General features: G+C 38.5%; 1 protein-coding gene across 50 annotated transcripts in view; it reads left to right on the forward strand.

The window, feature by feature from the left end:
* The window catches only part of SOX6 (SRY-box 6), a 621,434-nt gene that overhangs the window by 530,160 nt on the left and 77,830 nt on the right, over window positions 1-13,444 (forward strand). For 32 of the 50 annotated variants that reach the window (XM_021085342.1, XM_021085322.1, XM_021085335.1 and 29 more), the window contains 3 exons: window positions 381-530; window positions 7,237-7,462; window positions 10,788-10,975. In XM_021085342.1, coding sequence (XP_020941001.1) covers window positions 381-530; window positions 7,237-7,462; window positions 10,788-10,975 — 564 coding nt within the window. The remainder of the gene's footprint in view (window positions 1-380; window positions 531-7,236; window positions 7,463-10,787; window positions 10,976-13,444) is intronic. The other 18 variants (XM_021085354.1, XM_021085366.1, XM_021085365.1 and 15 more) reach the window with 2 other exon arrangements.

Here is a 13,444-nt window from a genome sequence, read left to right on the forward strand (position 1 = left end):
TAGTTCCTAAATGTTAAAATTACATGACTGACATACTGACATTTAAAGAATTTTAATAAAGATTTTAGGTACTAGAAAGAATATTTGAGACCATTTAGCCAAATTCCTTTTAGTACAATCAAAGAAACTGAGTCCTAGAGCAATTCAATCTTTTGTTTAGGGTCATAGACTTATTTCTAGAAGAAACAGGGACAGCAGGATGTGTCCCATACCGCTCTTCTTTCTGTTGTACCATTTGTTCTCTTTTATTTTCCTCTTTAAAAATTGTGAAAGCAAAATTACAAGACTGTCAGAGAAATATTTAACAATACGGTAAGTTTTTTGGAAACTCCATTTCAGCTGCATTTAAAGAGATGATGTTTGTCTTCCTTGTTTTGCAGCAGCTCTATGCCGCTCAGCTGGCCAGCATGCAGGTGTCACCTGGAGCAAAGATGCCATCAACTCCACAGCCACCAAACACAGCAGGGGCAGTCTCACCTACTGGGATAAAAAATGAAAAGAGAGGGACCAGCCCTGTAACTCAAGTTAAGGTATTTGCTTTGCAGGATTATGGAAACAGTTTGGAAAATAGCTTCACAAGAAAGATAGTGAACCAGGCTGTGCTGGGAATAAACAGCAGGAAGCAAAGCAATATAAAGGAACCCCAAAATGCTCCTCTTTATGGTAAATTTCATGATTGAGCACTGAGAAACAGGTGTTTCCCTTTTGATAACAATAGTGCCATATTATGAGATCTTTACCTAAATCTGCAAACTTACTTCTCAAGAGTGTTTCCCCTTTGGATTCTGGCTTTTATTTTTTAATGTTCATTGGCATGAATGGCCATGGTTTTATTACCAGTCTCTGTCATAGACTTCTGACACTTCTAAGTTCCTTAAACAGGTGGGGAGCCAACATAGTGCTAGAGAAGAGGATCTCAGAACTGTAGATTGACATAAGGGGACAAAAAAGAACCTAATGCTGGACTTTACCTGGTTTGTTAATAATGGTCTCTCTCCTTCAAAAGCAGTTATAAATATGGGCTCTGAGGAATGAATAGGGTCATTACCTAATCACGCCTTGATGCCATGTAGAGTTGTGAAAGGATGAACAGGCTCTCCCAAGTTATGGCTGAAACATTAATAGATACCTTTCCTCACTGATTTTCAGTGCCTTAAAATGGGGCAGCCAAGAGTTACTTGGTGACAGAGGAGAACTGATGATCCAGTCCAGCTTTGTGCTACAGTTGGTACTTATAGGTTTTTATGATTGCCTTTGCTTCCTATATTGCATTAACAAATTCAAGCAGTTCAAAGAAACAGTTGTTTTGTATCATTGACTTAACTTCTTTGAAGGGTATACTAAGCATAGATGTATTATTGTAATGTGCCCAAAGTAGTGCATTTGGAGAACTTTTGCAATTATTACGCCATTGCATGGGAAACATCTAAGGCAAATAAAATGGCATTGAAGCCCACAAAAGTACTGAAATTATTTTCTAAAAGTTGTAGATAGGAATTTTGAGATTTCAGAAAGGCCCTTAAAAAATATGGATCCCAGGAATTCCTGTTGCGGCTCAGCAGTAATGAACCTTACTAGTGTCCATGAGTACACTGGCTTGATCCCTGGCCCTTGTCAGTGGGTTAAGGATCTGGTATTGCTGTGATCTGTGGTGTAGGTTGAAGTCACAGCTCAGATCCTGCATTGCTGTGGCTGTGAAGTAGGCCAGCAGCTGCAGCCCCAATTCAACCCCTAGCCTGGAAACTTCCATATGCCACAGGTGTGGCCTTAAAAAAAAAAAAAAAAAACAAAAAGTGGTTCCCAAATACCAAAGATAACTAACAAAAGGTAAACATCATTAGGAGGGATAAGGTCTGCCTGTGCTGACACAAAGGAATTAATTCAGTGCCACCCTTGCCTTTAGATCTTCCAAAGAAATGGATGAACATTTATGCTCTGTTACTATAATTGTTGAGATACGACAGGCAGTTTACGTTTAATAAGATAGCATTAACTTGTGGAAACAGACAATCTATTTTGTGTCCCAAGAGTTTCTGTTTGTGAATAAGAGTCAGAATACTACAACTCAAATCAAGGTACTTTGTTTAATTATAGTTGTTGGAATATAAGCATATCAAACATCAATGACTTGAGTTATTGAGTATTAGTGATTTTTAACATGAAAAAGTCATTTTATAAGTGGGTTGGCCAAATGGAACTGCACCAAACCAAGCCTTTATTGGATGAGTAAAATGTTCCCTGGTTAAATTTAAGTTTATATCTGCTTTTACCATTCCAGCTTTGTGGGCCAACTGAATTTTATTACTCACTTGACCACATGCAAATTCTTAGGGAGTTTTCTATATAATTTGACTTGACTATATTTTATGTTCATAACAAAGGAAACATTTATTATACTTATTAGATTGTTTATTGTGTGCATGAGTAAAAATATATAGACCAAGACTAAAAGTAAATGTCTAAAATTTAAAAAGAATAACCCCCACCTATTACTGTAGAAGTTCTGAAAAGAATTTTTTTCTTTTGTTGGTCTTTTGCCTTTTCTAGGGCTGCTCCCGCGGCATATGGAGGTTCCCAGGCTAGGGGTTGAATTGGAGCTACAGCTGTGGGCCTACACCAGAGCCACAGCAACGTGGGATCTGAGCTGCATCTGCAACCTACACCACAGCTCATGGCAGCGCCGGATCCTTAACCCACTGAGCAAGGACAGGGATCAAACCTGCAAATCTCATGGTTCCCAGTCAGATTCCTTAACCACTGCTCCACGAGGGAACCCCTGAAAATAATCTTATATTTTGCTAATTGAAAGAATTATGGTCACAAAAATATCTCATATATCTGTTTATAGTCCCTGTTTTCCCTCTGTATATAACATGACTACCTGGCATAAGGGTATTGTTAACTGAAGGTAACACAAATAAAAATAGGTGGTCTTCTGTACTCTTTCCCCCCCAGAATTTTTGTTTGTTATAATTGTCAATAGCAGAAGCCAGGATGTTTCTTTTCAAATGTCAGTTCTGTCATTTTTACTAAATGTGTCATCTTGGGCAGGTTACTTAACTTCTTTTAGCCTTAGTTTTTGCCTCTGTAAAAATGAAAGTAATATTATTTTGAGTCTTAAATGAGAAGCACATCCTCTCACATATAGCGAGTCTTCCATAAATGTTAGTATAGTGATGATGACGATGATGATGACAACCTAATGGTAATAAAGAAGATGCTGATGGTGGTAGTAGTGGTTGTGACTGAAATATCTAGTAATATACTGAGAGAGCTCCTAAAAGAAACCTAGAGGATTTCCATCTTAAACAATTATAGAAGAATAGGGATTTACACTCCCAACTTGAACAACTAAAACATAAGACAAAGTACATAAAACAGTTGTTTCAGACATTTCTAGTAGGAGTACAGAACCAGGATCCCTGAGAAGAGAGACAAGTGAGGCAAGCACTATGATTGTTCCAGAGTACTGTCTAGAGGGAGTTTCCAGGCAGTAGTGCATGGGTATCCACATGCAGCCTGGCAGCCTTCCTGAGTGGAGAGATGGAGTTCATAGTTTAAGGATGTCAAGGTGGATGGAATTTGTGGAGTACTAGAAGAAAGAGCTATACAAAGAGAGAACACTGGAGATCTGCAGAAGGTTCCCCTGTATTTAGCTGCATATTAATCAGCATATGCATGTGAAGAAACTATCTGAGGCCAGGAAAAGACCAGATGTAGCAGACAAAGCATTAAAAGGTTCACAAGGGACTGAGAATTATAGGTACTCCCACTGGCCAAAGTGGAAAGATCTCCTGACATATGGGCACCAAGTAGAATCCTCCGCAGGATATTACCTCAGTAGTGAGGCCACATGATCCCTAGATTAATCGCTGCTCTGAATCTGCCTAATAAAGCTTAAAAGTAAACCTAGAAAGGATCAACTTTTTCTGCATCTCAGAATAAAATCCATAAACGTTTAAAGGAATAAACTCTGACACCCAACAATGTAAAATTCACAATGTGTAGTATCTATTCAATAATGACCAGGCTTTCATAGAAGCAAGAAAATAGGAACAACAATGAGGACAATAGTTAGTCATTAGAAACAGACCCTAAAGTGACATAGATGATAGAATTAGTCAGACAGTAAAAACATCTTTTTTTTTTGACAGTAAATGTGGGAACTGGGGGACTCAAGGTCTCAGGGACCAAGAGCACTGCCTCAAGATACCACACCGCTTTTATTGTGCTCTTTAGATGAGATCAAGTGAGGAGTGTCTATGTATGCATGATATAGGGTTTGTTTACTATTATATAAGTTCTTTTACTATTTTAAAAGCCACTTAGCTGGTAAAATGTTAAGTTTTTACTCTGACCTTTAGGAAAAACAGCTCTTATAAGAGATTTCTAGCTATAGCCAAGTGAAGAGGTAAGCATAACTGCTCCCTGAAAAACACCCACAAAATTTCTGTTGGGCCAGGGTAGGGTGTGCAGATCAACACCAGACCTGCCATGGTAGAAGGGGAGTGACTTGATTGTGAGTTGTTAAGTGCTTCTCATACTCAGTGGCATTCGTGGTAGAAGTAGCAATTATTGAATTACAAGAATAAATAAGAAATTAGAATACACAGTCATATCTTTTTTATTGAGCCTCACTTTATTGTGCTTCATAGCTATTGCTTTTTGTTTTTTTTGTTTGTTTGTTTGTTCTTTGCAATTTGAAGGTTTATAGCAACCAGGCTAGTCAGATGATGGTTAGCATTTTTTAAGCAATGAAGTATTCTTCCACAGAATATGGAAGTTGCCAGGTCAGAGATTGAATCTGAGTCACAGCTGTGACAACAGTGGCTCCTTAACCCATTGCACTGGGTCAAATATTAACCCATTGCATTGGGCCAAAGGTCAAACCTGCGCTTCCACAGCGACCTGCGCTACTGCACCACAGCAGGAACTCCAATAAACTATTTTTAATTAAGGTGTATACATTTTTTACATAAAAAACACACTATTGCACTTATTAGACTTATCATGATGTTTGATTTATCGCAGTGGTCTGAAACTAAACCCATAATATCTCTGAAGTATGCATATATTCAAACCTGAATAAAATCAGGTGTTATAAACTCCATATATTCAAGAAGATAGAGGAAAACATGAACATTATAGGGTAAGACATGGGAAACTTAAACTGAATCCTAGAGATGAAAAATACAGTGTTTGAAATGAAAGTACACTAGATTAGTACTGATTTAGACTATCAACAGATTAGTTATTGTAGAAGAAAAGATTAGTGAACTTGATGACCTAACAATGAAACTGTCCACAATGAAATACATAGAAAAAAGGTTTTCAGTGCTGTGAGATATCAAGCAGACTAATGTATCCAACTGGCACCCCAGAAAGAGAAGGAAGGAATATATTTATATTTGAAGAATTAATGGCTGAAATTTTTCTATATTTGAAGAAAACTCTGAACTCAGGTATCTCAGAAGCTCAGTGAATCCCAAGTAGAAGAAATGTGGAGAAAACTAATTAAATACCTGGTATATAAAACATTACTTAGATATGAGGAAATGCACTAGAATTCAGAGCAAAGGGAAGTAAATTGTAATTAAGCACATCCAATAATCTTGACATTCATAATGATACAATTATGTTTCTTGAGAACCTATCCTACGTCTAGATAGAGATAAAAGTACATTGCAACATAGATATGCCAGATTTCTTATCTCCTACCAAGACAAACAAACAAGGCAAAACAACAGAAGAAAGCTAGGGCATCACTACATTATCAAATGACTTCTGTTCTCTGATAGTTTAGTGGAAAAGAGTCCTCGGATTTGGAGTCTAATAAGCTGTTTTTGTCCCTTCATGTATGGCTTTAACACTCTGACTGCTTCTTCCTTTGTAAATTTAGAATAATACTGCCCAACTTCATAGAATAATTGATGATTAAATGAGCTAATGAATGTACGTCAGAATGTCTAGCACCTTGTTGGTATATAGTGGCTCTGCTGTGCAGGTTATTTTCATTTTCTCTTTCTAATCCTCCTGAGTATTGTTTTCTAGTATCCCTTTTTATTCCCTCTTAAACAATGACCATTTGTACTGGAAGAGAGACCTCAGAGATTGGCTAGAATCAGGCCCTCTTTTCTGCTGATGAAGAAATTGAGCCCAAAGAGGTCACATGTTTGCCAAGGAGGAAGAGTTTAGTTGCTAAACTCTACTGTATGTTTTAAACAATGGCATTAAAAGCAAGTTCTCTGTGCCTTTTCAGAAGCAAAATAGGAGTTAACATTTGCTGACAATTTAATTTTAAACACAATAACACAGGCCTTAAAACCAAACATTTAAATGAATATGCTCATATTACAACTAAATTTCTTGAACGATGGAAGTGTTGTTAAGGGTATTTTATGGCAGGATAAATGAAACAAAATAAAGGTAAGGAGCTTAGCTTTCAAGCTTCTGGTAAAACTAGAGTTAAAGACAGATATTTGAATACTGTGCTCAGCATAGTACAGGCATCTTAAAATAGACATTCTGTAAATATATATAGCAAGGAATATAAAGAGACATCACTTTAGACATGAAAAATAAATTGCATATAGCATGGTATATAAAACATAATTATAATGTGTGCTTACTCTTTGCAAAAATTAATTTTAAACATGAATAGAGACCAGAATATAGACCATGAATGGTGCCCACACCCAGAAAGCCACATAGAAGCCATGCTGTGGCATGCGGCTCCCTGGGCAAAGGCCCAGAAGAGCAGAAGAAGGCTTTCTGTGTTTCCATTTTTAAAGTACTTGCAATTGTTTGATTTAAAATATATATTAAAAAATTAGTGGCAGAGCCTATTTATAGTTCCAGGAACTTTTCAGAGAGAATAATACAAAAGCACTACAGAGCTGCTGAAATTTTAAATAATTCTTTGTAAATGCCCTAGGTTAATTTAGATCCCTGAAAACACATTAGGAAATTAAGCTGTAATGTGAGCTAATTCAGATTTTAATTTGGCAAAAAGAATGATCCAACTACACAGTTAATGTAAATAGAAGCATAACACAGGGAAATTAATGAGGTTTCCTTCTGATGCATCTTCAAGGAGGTAGATAATTAGCTTCTTTTGTTATTATTGCAGGAGAATGTGGCATTGTCTCTGAGGTGTAAAATAACTGTGGCTTACTAAGTGATAATGTGCTTCATTTGTCTTTTTTAAAAATAATTGTTTATGTTAAACTCTTGTAGGATGAAGCAGCAGCACAGCCGCTGAATCTCTCATCCCGACCCAAGACAGCTGAGCCTGTAAAGTCCCCAACATCTCCCACCCAGACCCTCTTCCCAGCCAGCAAAACCAGCCCTGTCAGTCTGCCTAACAAAAGCAGCATCCCCAGCCCCATTGGAGGAAGTTTGGGAAGAGGATCCTCTTTAGGTAAATGGAAAGGTCAACACCAGGAAGAGACTTATGAACTAGGTAAAAGAAAGCAAAACATGTTTGTTGATGACTGATTCTTGTTTCCAAAGTGTTCCTTAGTACAAGAAAAAAAAGTGAAAGTAAAAAAAGTAAAAGCATTGTCTTTTCTATTGAAACATAACCCAATTTGGTGTCTTAGGTGAATAGAACTTTTAGAAAAGGTTATCATATAAATCCTGCTGAGAGGGGTTCTTCAGATGATGATGTGTTAGATCCAGCCACCAGAGACTTAGACATTTCTGTGTTTGGTCAAGTGCTTTGCCACTGAAGCACCTCTAGGCAGGCAAGTGTGACCATGAATTCTCGAAGGGCCTAAAGGGTCCTGGCCTAAAAGCTGCCTGCCAAAAAGTCCAAAATTGCTTTGAAGTTTTACATTCTTTTTGGTGAAGTGTATGTGAATTTTGTATCTTATCCCTTATCAGTTTTGCATGGAAGCAGGTATGAATGACACACTTATGATATCATGTACAATAAAAATTGATATCTGATAAGATATATCATTATGATCCTCTGGATTCTTAACATTCTCTGATATAGTGCCAAGGATCTTAGGCATATTCATAACCAGGTGTGAGACGTATAGAGGAAAACATGGGGTCTGTCATCAGGCAGACTTGGACTGAGAGCTTTTACTTACTAGCTCTGTGACTCTGTGAAGATTATTTAATGTTTTTGAACTCACTTTCCAATCTCTGGAAAGGAAATAATACTATCTAGCTCATAGGTTGTTATAAGAATTAAAAGAAAAAAATGACACATAGAATGCCTAACAGTGCCTGGCACCCGAAAGACATGCAATTTATGTGCCTTTTAAAAATTGAAGTCTAGTTGATTTACTAATGTTGTGCTAATTTCTTCTGTACCGCAAAGTGACTCATTCATATATGTATACATTCCTTTAAAAAAGTATTTTCCATCATGGTCTATCCCAGGAGATTGTATATAGTTCCCTGTGCTATACAGCAGGACCTTTAGAATGTTTATCCATTCTAAATGTAGTAGTTTGCATCTACTAACCCTAAACTGCCAGTCTCTCCCACTCTCTTCCCCTTCGCCCCTGGCAACTGCAAATCTGTTTTCTATGTCAAAAGACATGCAATTTAAACAGACTGGAGGAACTAATACTAACACATTTCCATAAATATATGGAATGAAACAGTACATGTGAAAGCACTTGTCAGGTGTAGAGAGCCAAATAAGTGTGAACATTATTGTTACTATACTCTGTAGGACTTCTAATTTTCGCATAAAGACCCAGAGGTTCAAAGGGGTTAGGGATGAGAACTAGCATTTCTTCATCATACTACCTTCCTTGTATTATTGACTCCTGGAGCCTGAAATGCTCACTGTAATAAATAAAATAATGTGTTAGTATAGCCATTTACAGTTTAAAAACATTTTGCCTATCTTATTTCATTTTATTTTTCACAGTGATCTTATGTGTCAGATAGTGTGTTATTATTATTATTACTCTCATTGAATAATAAAGTAAATTGTGATCTTATGGGGAAAATGACTTGCCCACAGCCATGAGGCTATTAATTAGAAGAGTCTATGCTAGAATCCGTGTCCTCTCACATAAAATTCAGTTCTCATTTTGTAAACTCACAGTTGGAATATTCACTGGGCTTATGCTGAAGCTAAGTGAATCTTCTGATGGTGAGATGTAAATTCTCCTCATTGGAAATTGGGGACATTAAGATCCATACAGCAGCCTAGTCTCATTTGGAGTCTGGATGCCTCTTTCAAGGGCCTGGAGGTTTTCCCTCCAAGTCAGTGGTGTTGCTGTGGGAGAGAGAAATGAATCATTTCCAGCATGTGAATGTGATTGCTGGATTGTTGGAAGCTGTGAGATGAGTGGGGAAAAGCCAACATAGAATAAATAATAGACTCAATCTTGAAATGGCCCTCCTATAATCCACTTCTGAATTTTGTTTGAAAAGCATTTGTTTACTATTCTAAGCACTGTGAGGGCCAAAGATGACTGTATCACAGGCCCTGCTCTTATGGACTTTATACTTTAGCAGAGTGTATTCCTTGGATCATGAGCTAGAAACTTGCTAAAGTCTTATCACTCCTGTCTAGACAATACTGGATAGAATTTTTTAATCATCAAAGCTTCAGAGAAAAAGTTATGAGTTTTCTGTATCCTAAAAAGTGACTATTTCACTTTTTAAATCTTTCCCATAAATAGTGTTGGGAATATTTTCTATTCTCAATTGTGTGTGCATATGAACTGCACACACAGATGTGGTGTGAGATTGACTGTAGTCTAGTTTCCTGTGTCCTGCCTCTGTGAGGTATGTGCACACACAGAGACAAACTCACATACACACACACGCACACACACACACACACACGTGCTATGAAATGCTCATACTGGGATACAAGCAAATAGATCACAATAAACTTTATACAGCAGCTGAAATCTGTCAGCAAGCAATTACTTTGTCTAAAACTGGAAAGGCTAATCTAAAGTATTAATTTTAACTTAATACAGTAAAATACAGTATTAATTTTGACTTAATATAGTAAAAATGCAAGATATGAAGGAAAATTAGTTTAATTTTGAATTTTGACCTTCTGTTTTGCATGGAACATAATGAAAGTAAGTGTTTTCACTTTATGTGAAGCTTTGTCCTTATGTGAAATCCATTCCCACACATACAGCCTCACTATCATGAAGGCAGGGAGCTGAGAGCAGTGGGTGTTCGGGTTGGGGGCAGGAAATGGGTTGTCATTCTCTTGGTAAATAACTGAGGCAGCATGATGAGAGAATGCTTCATTAACCAGCCAGTGATTGGGGAATGGAGAGTGCGGTGTGTTCCTTCCTACCCCCTCTCTCCTGCCGTGGACATATGAAAACACAGATACAGACATCACCAAAGTACACATTTGGCCTCACAGATTCATTCTGCTAGGCCAGAAACAGCTTTCCTGCATTAGCACACCAGATATAATGGGCAGCCTGCGCAGGTGTCTCTGTGCCCCTCCCTACCCACTTCTGCCTACTACTCTCCCACCGATTGTTAGAGATAGCTAGGAAAGATACATACCTGTATATGGGAATCTAGGAACCTTCATCTCTGAGGAGGTGGATTGACAGAGTTCAGACAAACTGGAATGCAAGGGCATCCTCCAAGGGCTTCAAAAATCGGCACCGTTCCATTGCCCTGGATTCCTGTGCTCTGTTGCCATTTTCTTAATAGCAAATGTGCCTCTTCCCTGTGCGGAGAATGCAGCCTTCTACAGGGGAATGGATAGTAGTGGTGTTTTTTAAGAGTCTAACCTTACAAGCCTCTAATAATGCATCCTGTGTATGCAGATATCCTGTCCAGTCTCAACTCCCCTGCCCTGTTTGGGGATCAGGATACAGTGATGAAAGCTATTCAGGAGGCTCGGAAGATGCGAGAACAAATCCAGCGGGAGCAACAGCAGCAGCAGCCACATGGTGTTGATGGGAAGCTGTCCACCATGAATAACATGGGGCTGAACAACTGCAGGAATGAAAAGGTAAAACATGCTTCCCTCCTTCACTGGCTCTCCTAGACACGCTGACTCCTTATCTGGCTCTTTCCAGGCTCCCAAGTATCAGCCTGCAGTCAAAGATTTGGGCTTCTAGCTTGAGGGCTGTATTGTATCACATTCAAGCATCTCTGCTGATTAACAAATAGACCCTTTCCAACGTAGTGAGGGTTGCCTCCCTGGTACATGACCAGGTACCCAACCTTCCTGCCTCTTGGTGTTTTTCTGTCCCATTCCAAAAGATATAGAAAGATCATATACTAAAGGGGATATGTGAAGTTACAAGAATGAAATAGACTATCATATTATTAAAAAGGGAAGAAGCATATATGCTCATGGTGAAGGCTAAGACGTTACCATGACTCATCATTGAATTTATTATTAAGCTTCCTATCAACCTGAGCAGAATAGAAAACAAAGCAACTCACAAGATGAATTCATTTATTTCTTTTGATTCAACAAGTTATCAAGTGCTTATTCTATAATAGACACTGTTCTAGACACTGGAGATACAACAGTGAACAAATCAGAAAAAAATCTCTGTTGTCACAGAGCTTACATTTCTAATAGGGGAATGCAGATGAGGAAAAAAATAAACAAATACAATAAATTAAGTGTAATGTCAGTAACATCAGGGGGTGAGTCAGTGACATAAGAAAAAAAGAAGCAAGTTAAGGGAATAGGGAGTTATGGGGTTGTTCTTTTAGATAGGCTAGCAGGAACTCGAAGGAAGTGGCACTGAGTAGAGAGATGTGAAAAGAGTTCTGTGCAGGCCATGTGAAGAGCATCCAGGCAGTGGGAACAATAAACTTAGAGGCCCTTAGAGTGCAGGACCAGCAACAAGGAGGCCAGCACAGCAAGAGCTGCATGAGGGAAGGGAGAGCAGTGGAACAGGAAGTGAAGGGATAGGCGGAAGCAAAACATTTTAGACCTTTAAGCCCTGGAAGGGCTTTGTGTTTCGCCTTGAGTGTGATAGGAATTCCTAGACTGGTTTTGTCCGGGGCATTGAAGTGATGTGATTTATTTATAAAAAGATCATTCTGGGAGTTCCCGTCATGGCTCAGTGGTTAACCAATCCGACTAGGAACCATGAAGTTGCGGGTTTGATCCCTGGCCTTGCTCAATGGGTTAACGATCTGGTGTTGCCATGAGCTGTGGTGTAGGTTGCAGACACGGCTTGGATCCAATGTTGCTGTGGCTCTGGCCTAGGCCAGTGGCTACAGCTTCGATTATAGACCCCTGGCCTGGGAATCTCCATGTGCCGTGGGAGCGGCCCAAGAAATGGCAAAAAGACAAAATAAATAAATAAAAAGATCATTCTGCCTAATGTGCAAGAACAGACTGTAGGAGGCTAAGAATGGAAATAGGCAGGCCATCTGAGAGGTTACTGTCCTACATTGGTTGAAAAATCCTGATTATGTGATGAATGAAATGCCATTCCTTGGCTTGTATCTGCATCACTCCTATTTCTGTCTCCCTCTTCACGTGGCTGTCTTCCATCTGTGTATGTCCTTGTGTTTCCAAATCCCTCTCTTTGTATAAGGATGTCAGTCACTGGATTTAGGGTCCACCCTAAACCATTGTGACCTTATTTTAACTTGATTATATCTGCAAAGACCCTATAGATAGATTGACTGTATGAATATATAGTGTGTTACATTCATCATTATCAGACTCTCCCCTCTGCCACCAATTGATCCTCTAAGTGGAACGTTTGCATCAGGTAGGAGAGAAGCTATCTGTGGGAATGGTGGGTCTTTGAGTTTCGGTTAAGCCATAAACTTTTATATACTTGGGACTTGCCATGCACATACCAGTCACTGGATCTGTCAATCACTTAAGTGCCCCTTTCCCCATTAAGTGTTCCATCCTTGGCAGTGGGCTCACAAGGCAGAGCTGCTCTTGAAGAATTGCCTGAGTAGATGGTTGTTTATAGAGTAAGGTTTCAGAATCACAGGACAAGAAAAGCCTTGCTCCCAAACCCCTTCTTCCACTCTGATACTAGCCATAAACAGAGGTCATTCTTTCGACCTAAGATACTGTCCTATGCTCAGTGAGCACCATAAAATAATAACATGTAATCATAATGTGAATAACTATAAGATACTTTTTTGGGTCCTGGGTAGGTAAACAAGTTTTAGCCTAGGAATACTGAGTGGGAAATTGGGTTAAAAACAAGAGAATGGATACAGGCATTAGAGACCATCTCCTACTTCATAATTTTTGTCAAGGGTTAATTCTAAAATTAATATATGAAAGATATCAGTGATTTGTTTCATTGAGTCTTTTAAAATGTATTAGTTTTCAAATAAAAGTGATGTATGATTACTGAAAATTCTAATAGTACAGACAGATATGTGGTCAAAAGCTTATTACCCTCCTCACCCCATTAACCACCATTAATGGTTCAGAAGCTGTCTGCATATATGACAAAGTCTTAATGAGTTTAAATATTTA

This window comes from Sus scrofa, chromosome 2 (assembly GCF_000003025.6).
Source record: "Sus scrofa isolate TJ Tabasco breed Duroc chromosome 2, Sscrofa11.1, whole genome shotgun sequence".
In the NCBI taxonomy this organism is placed as follows: domain Eukaryota; kingdom Metazoa; phylum Chordata; class Mammalia; order Artiodactyla; family Suidae; genus Sus; species Sus scrofa.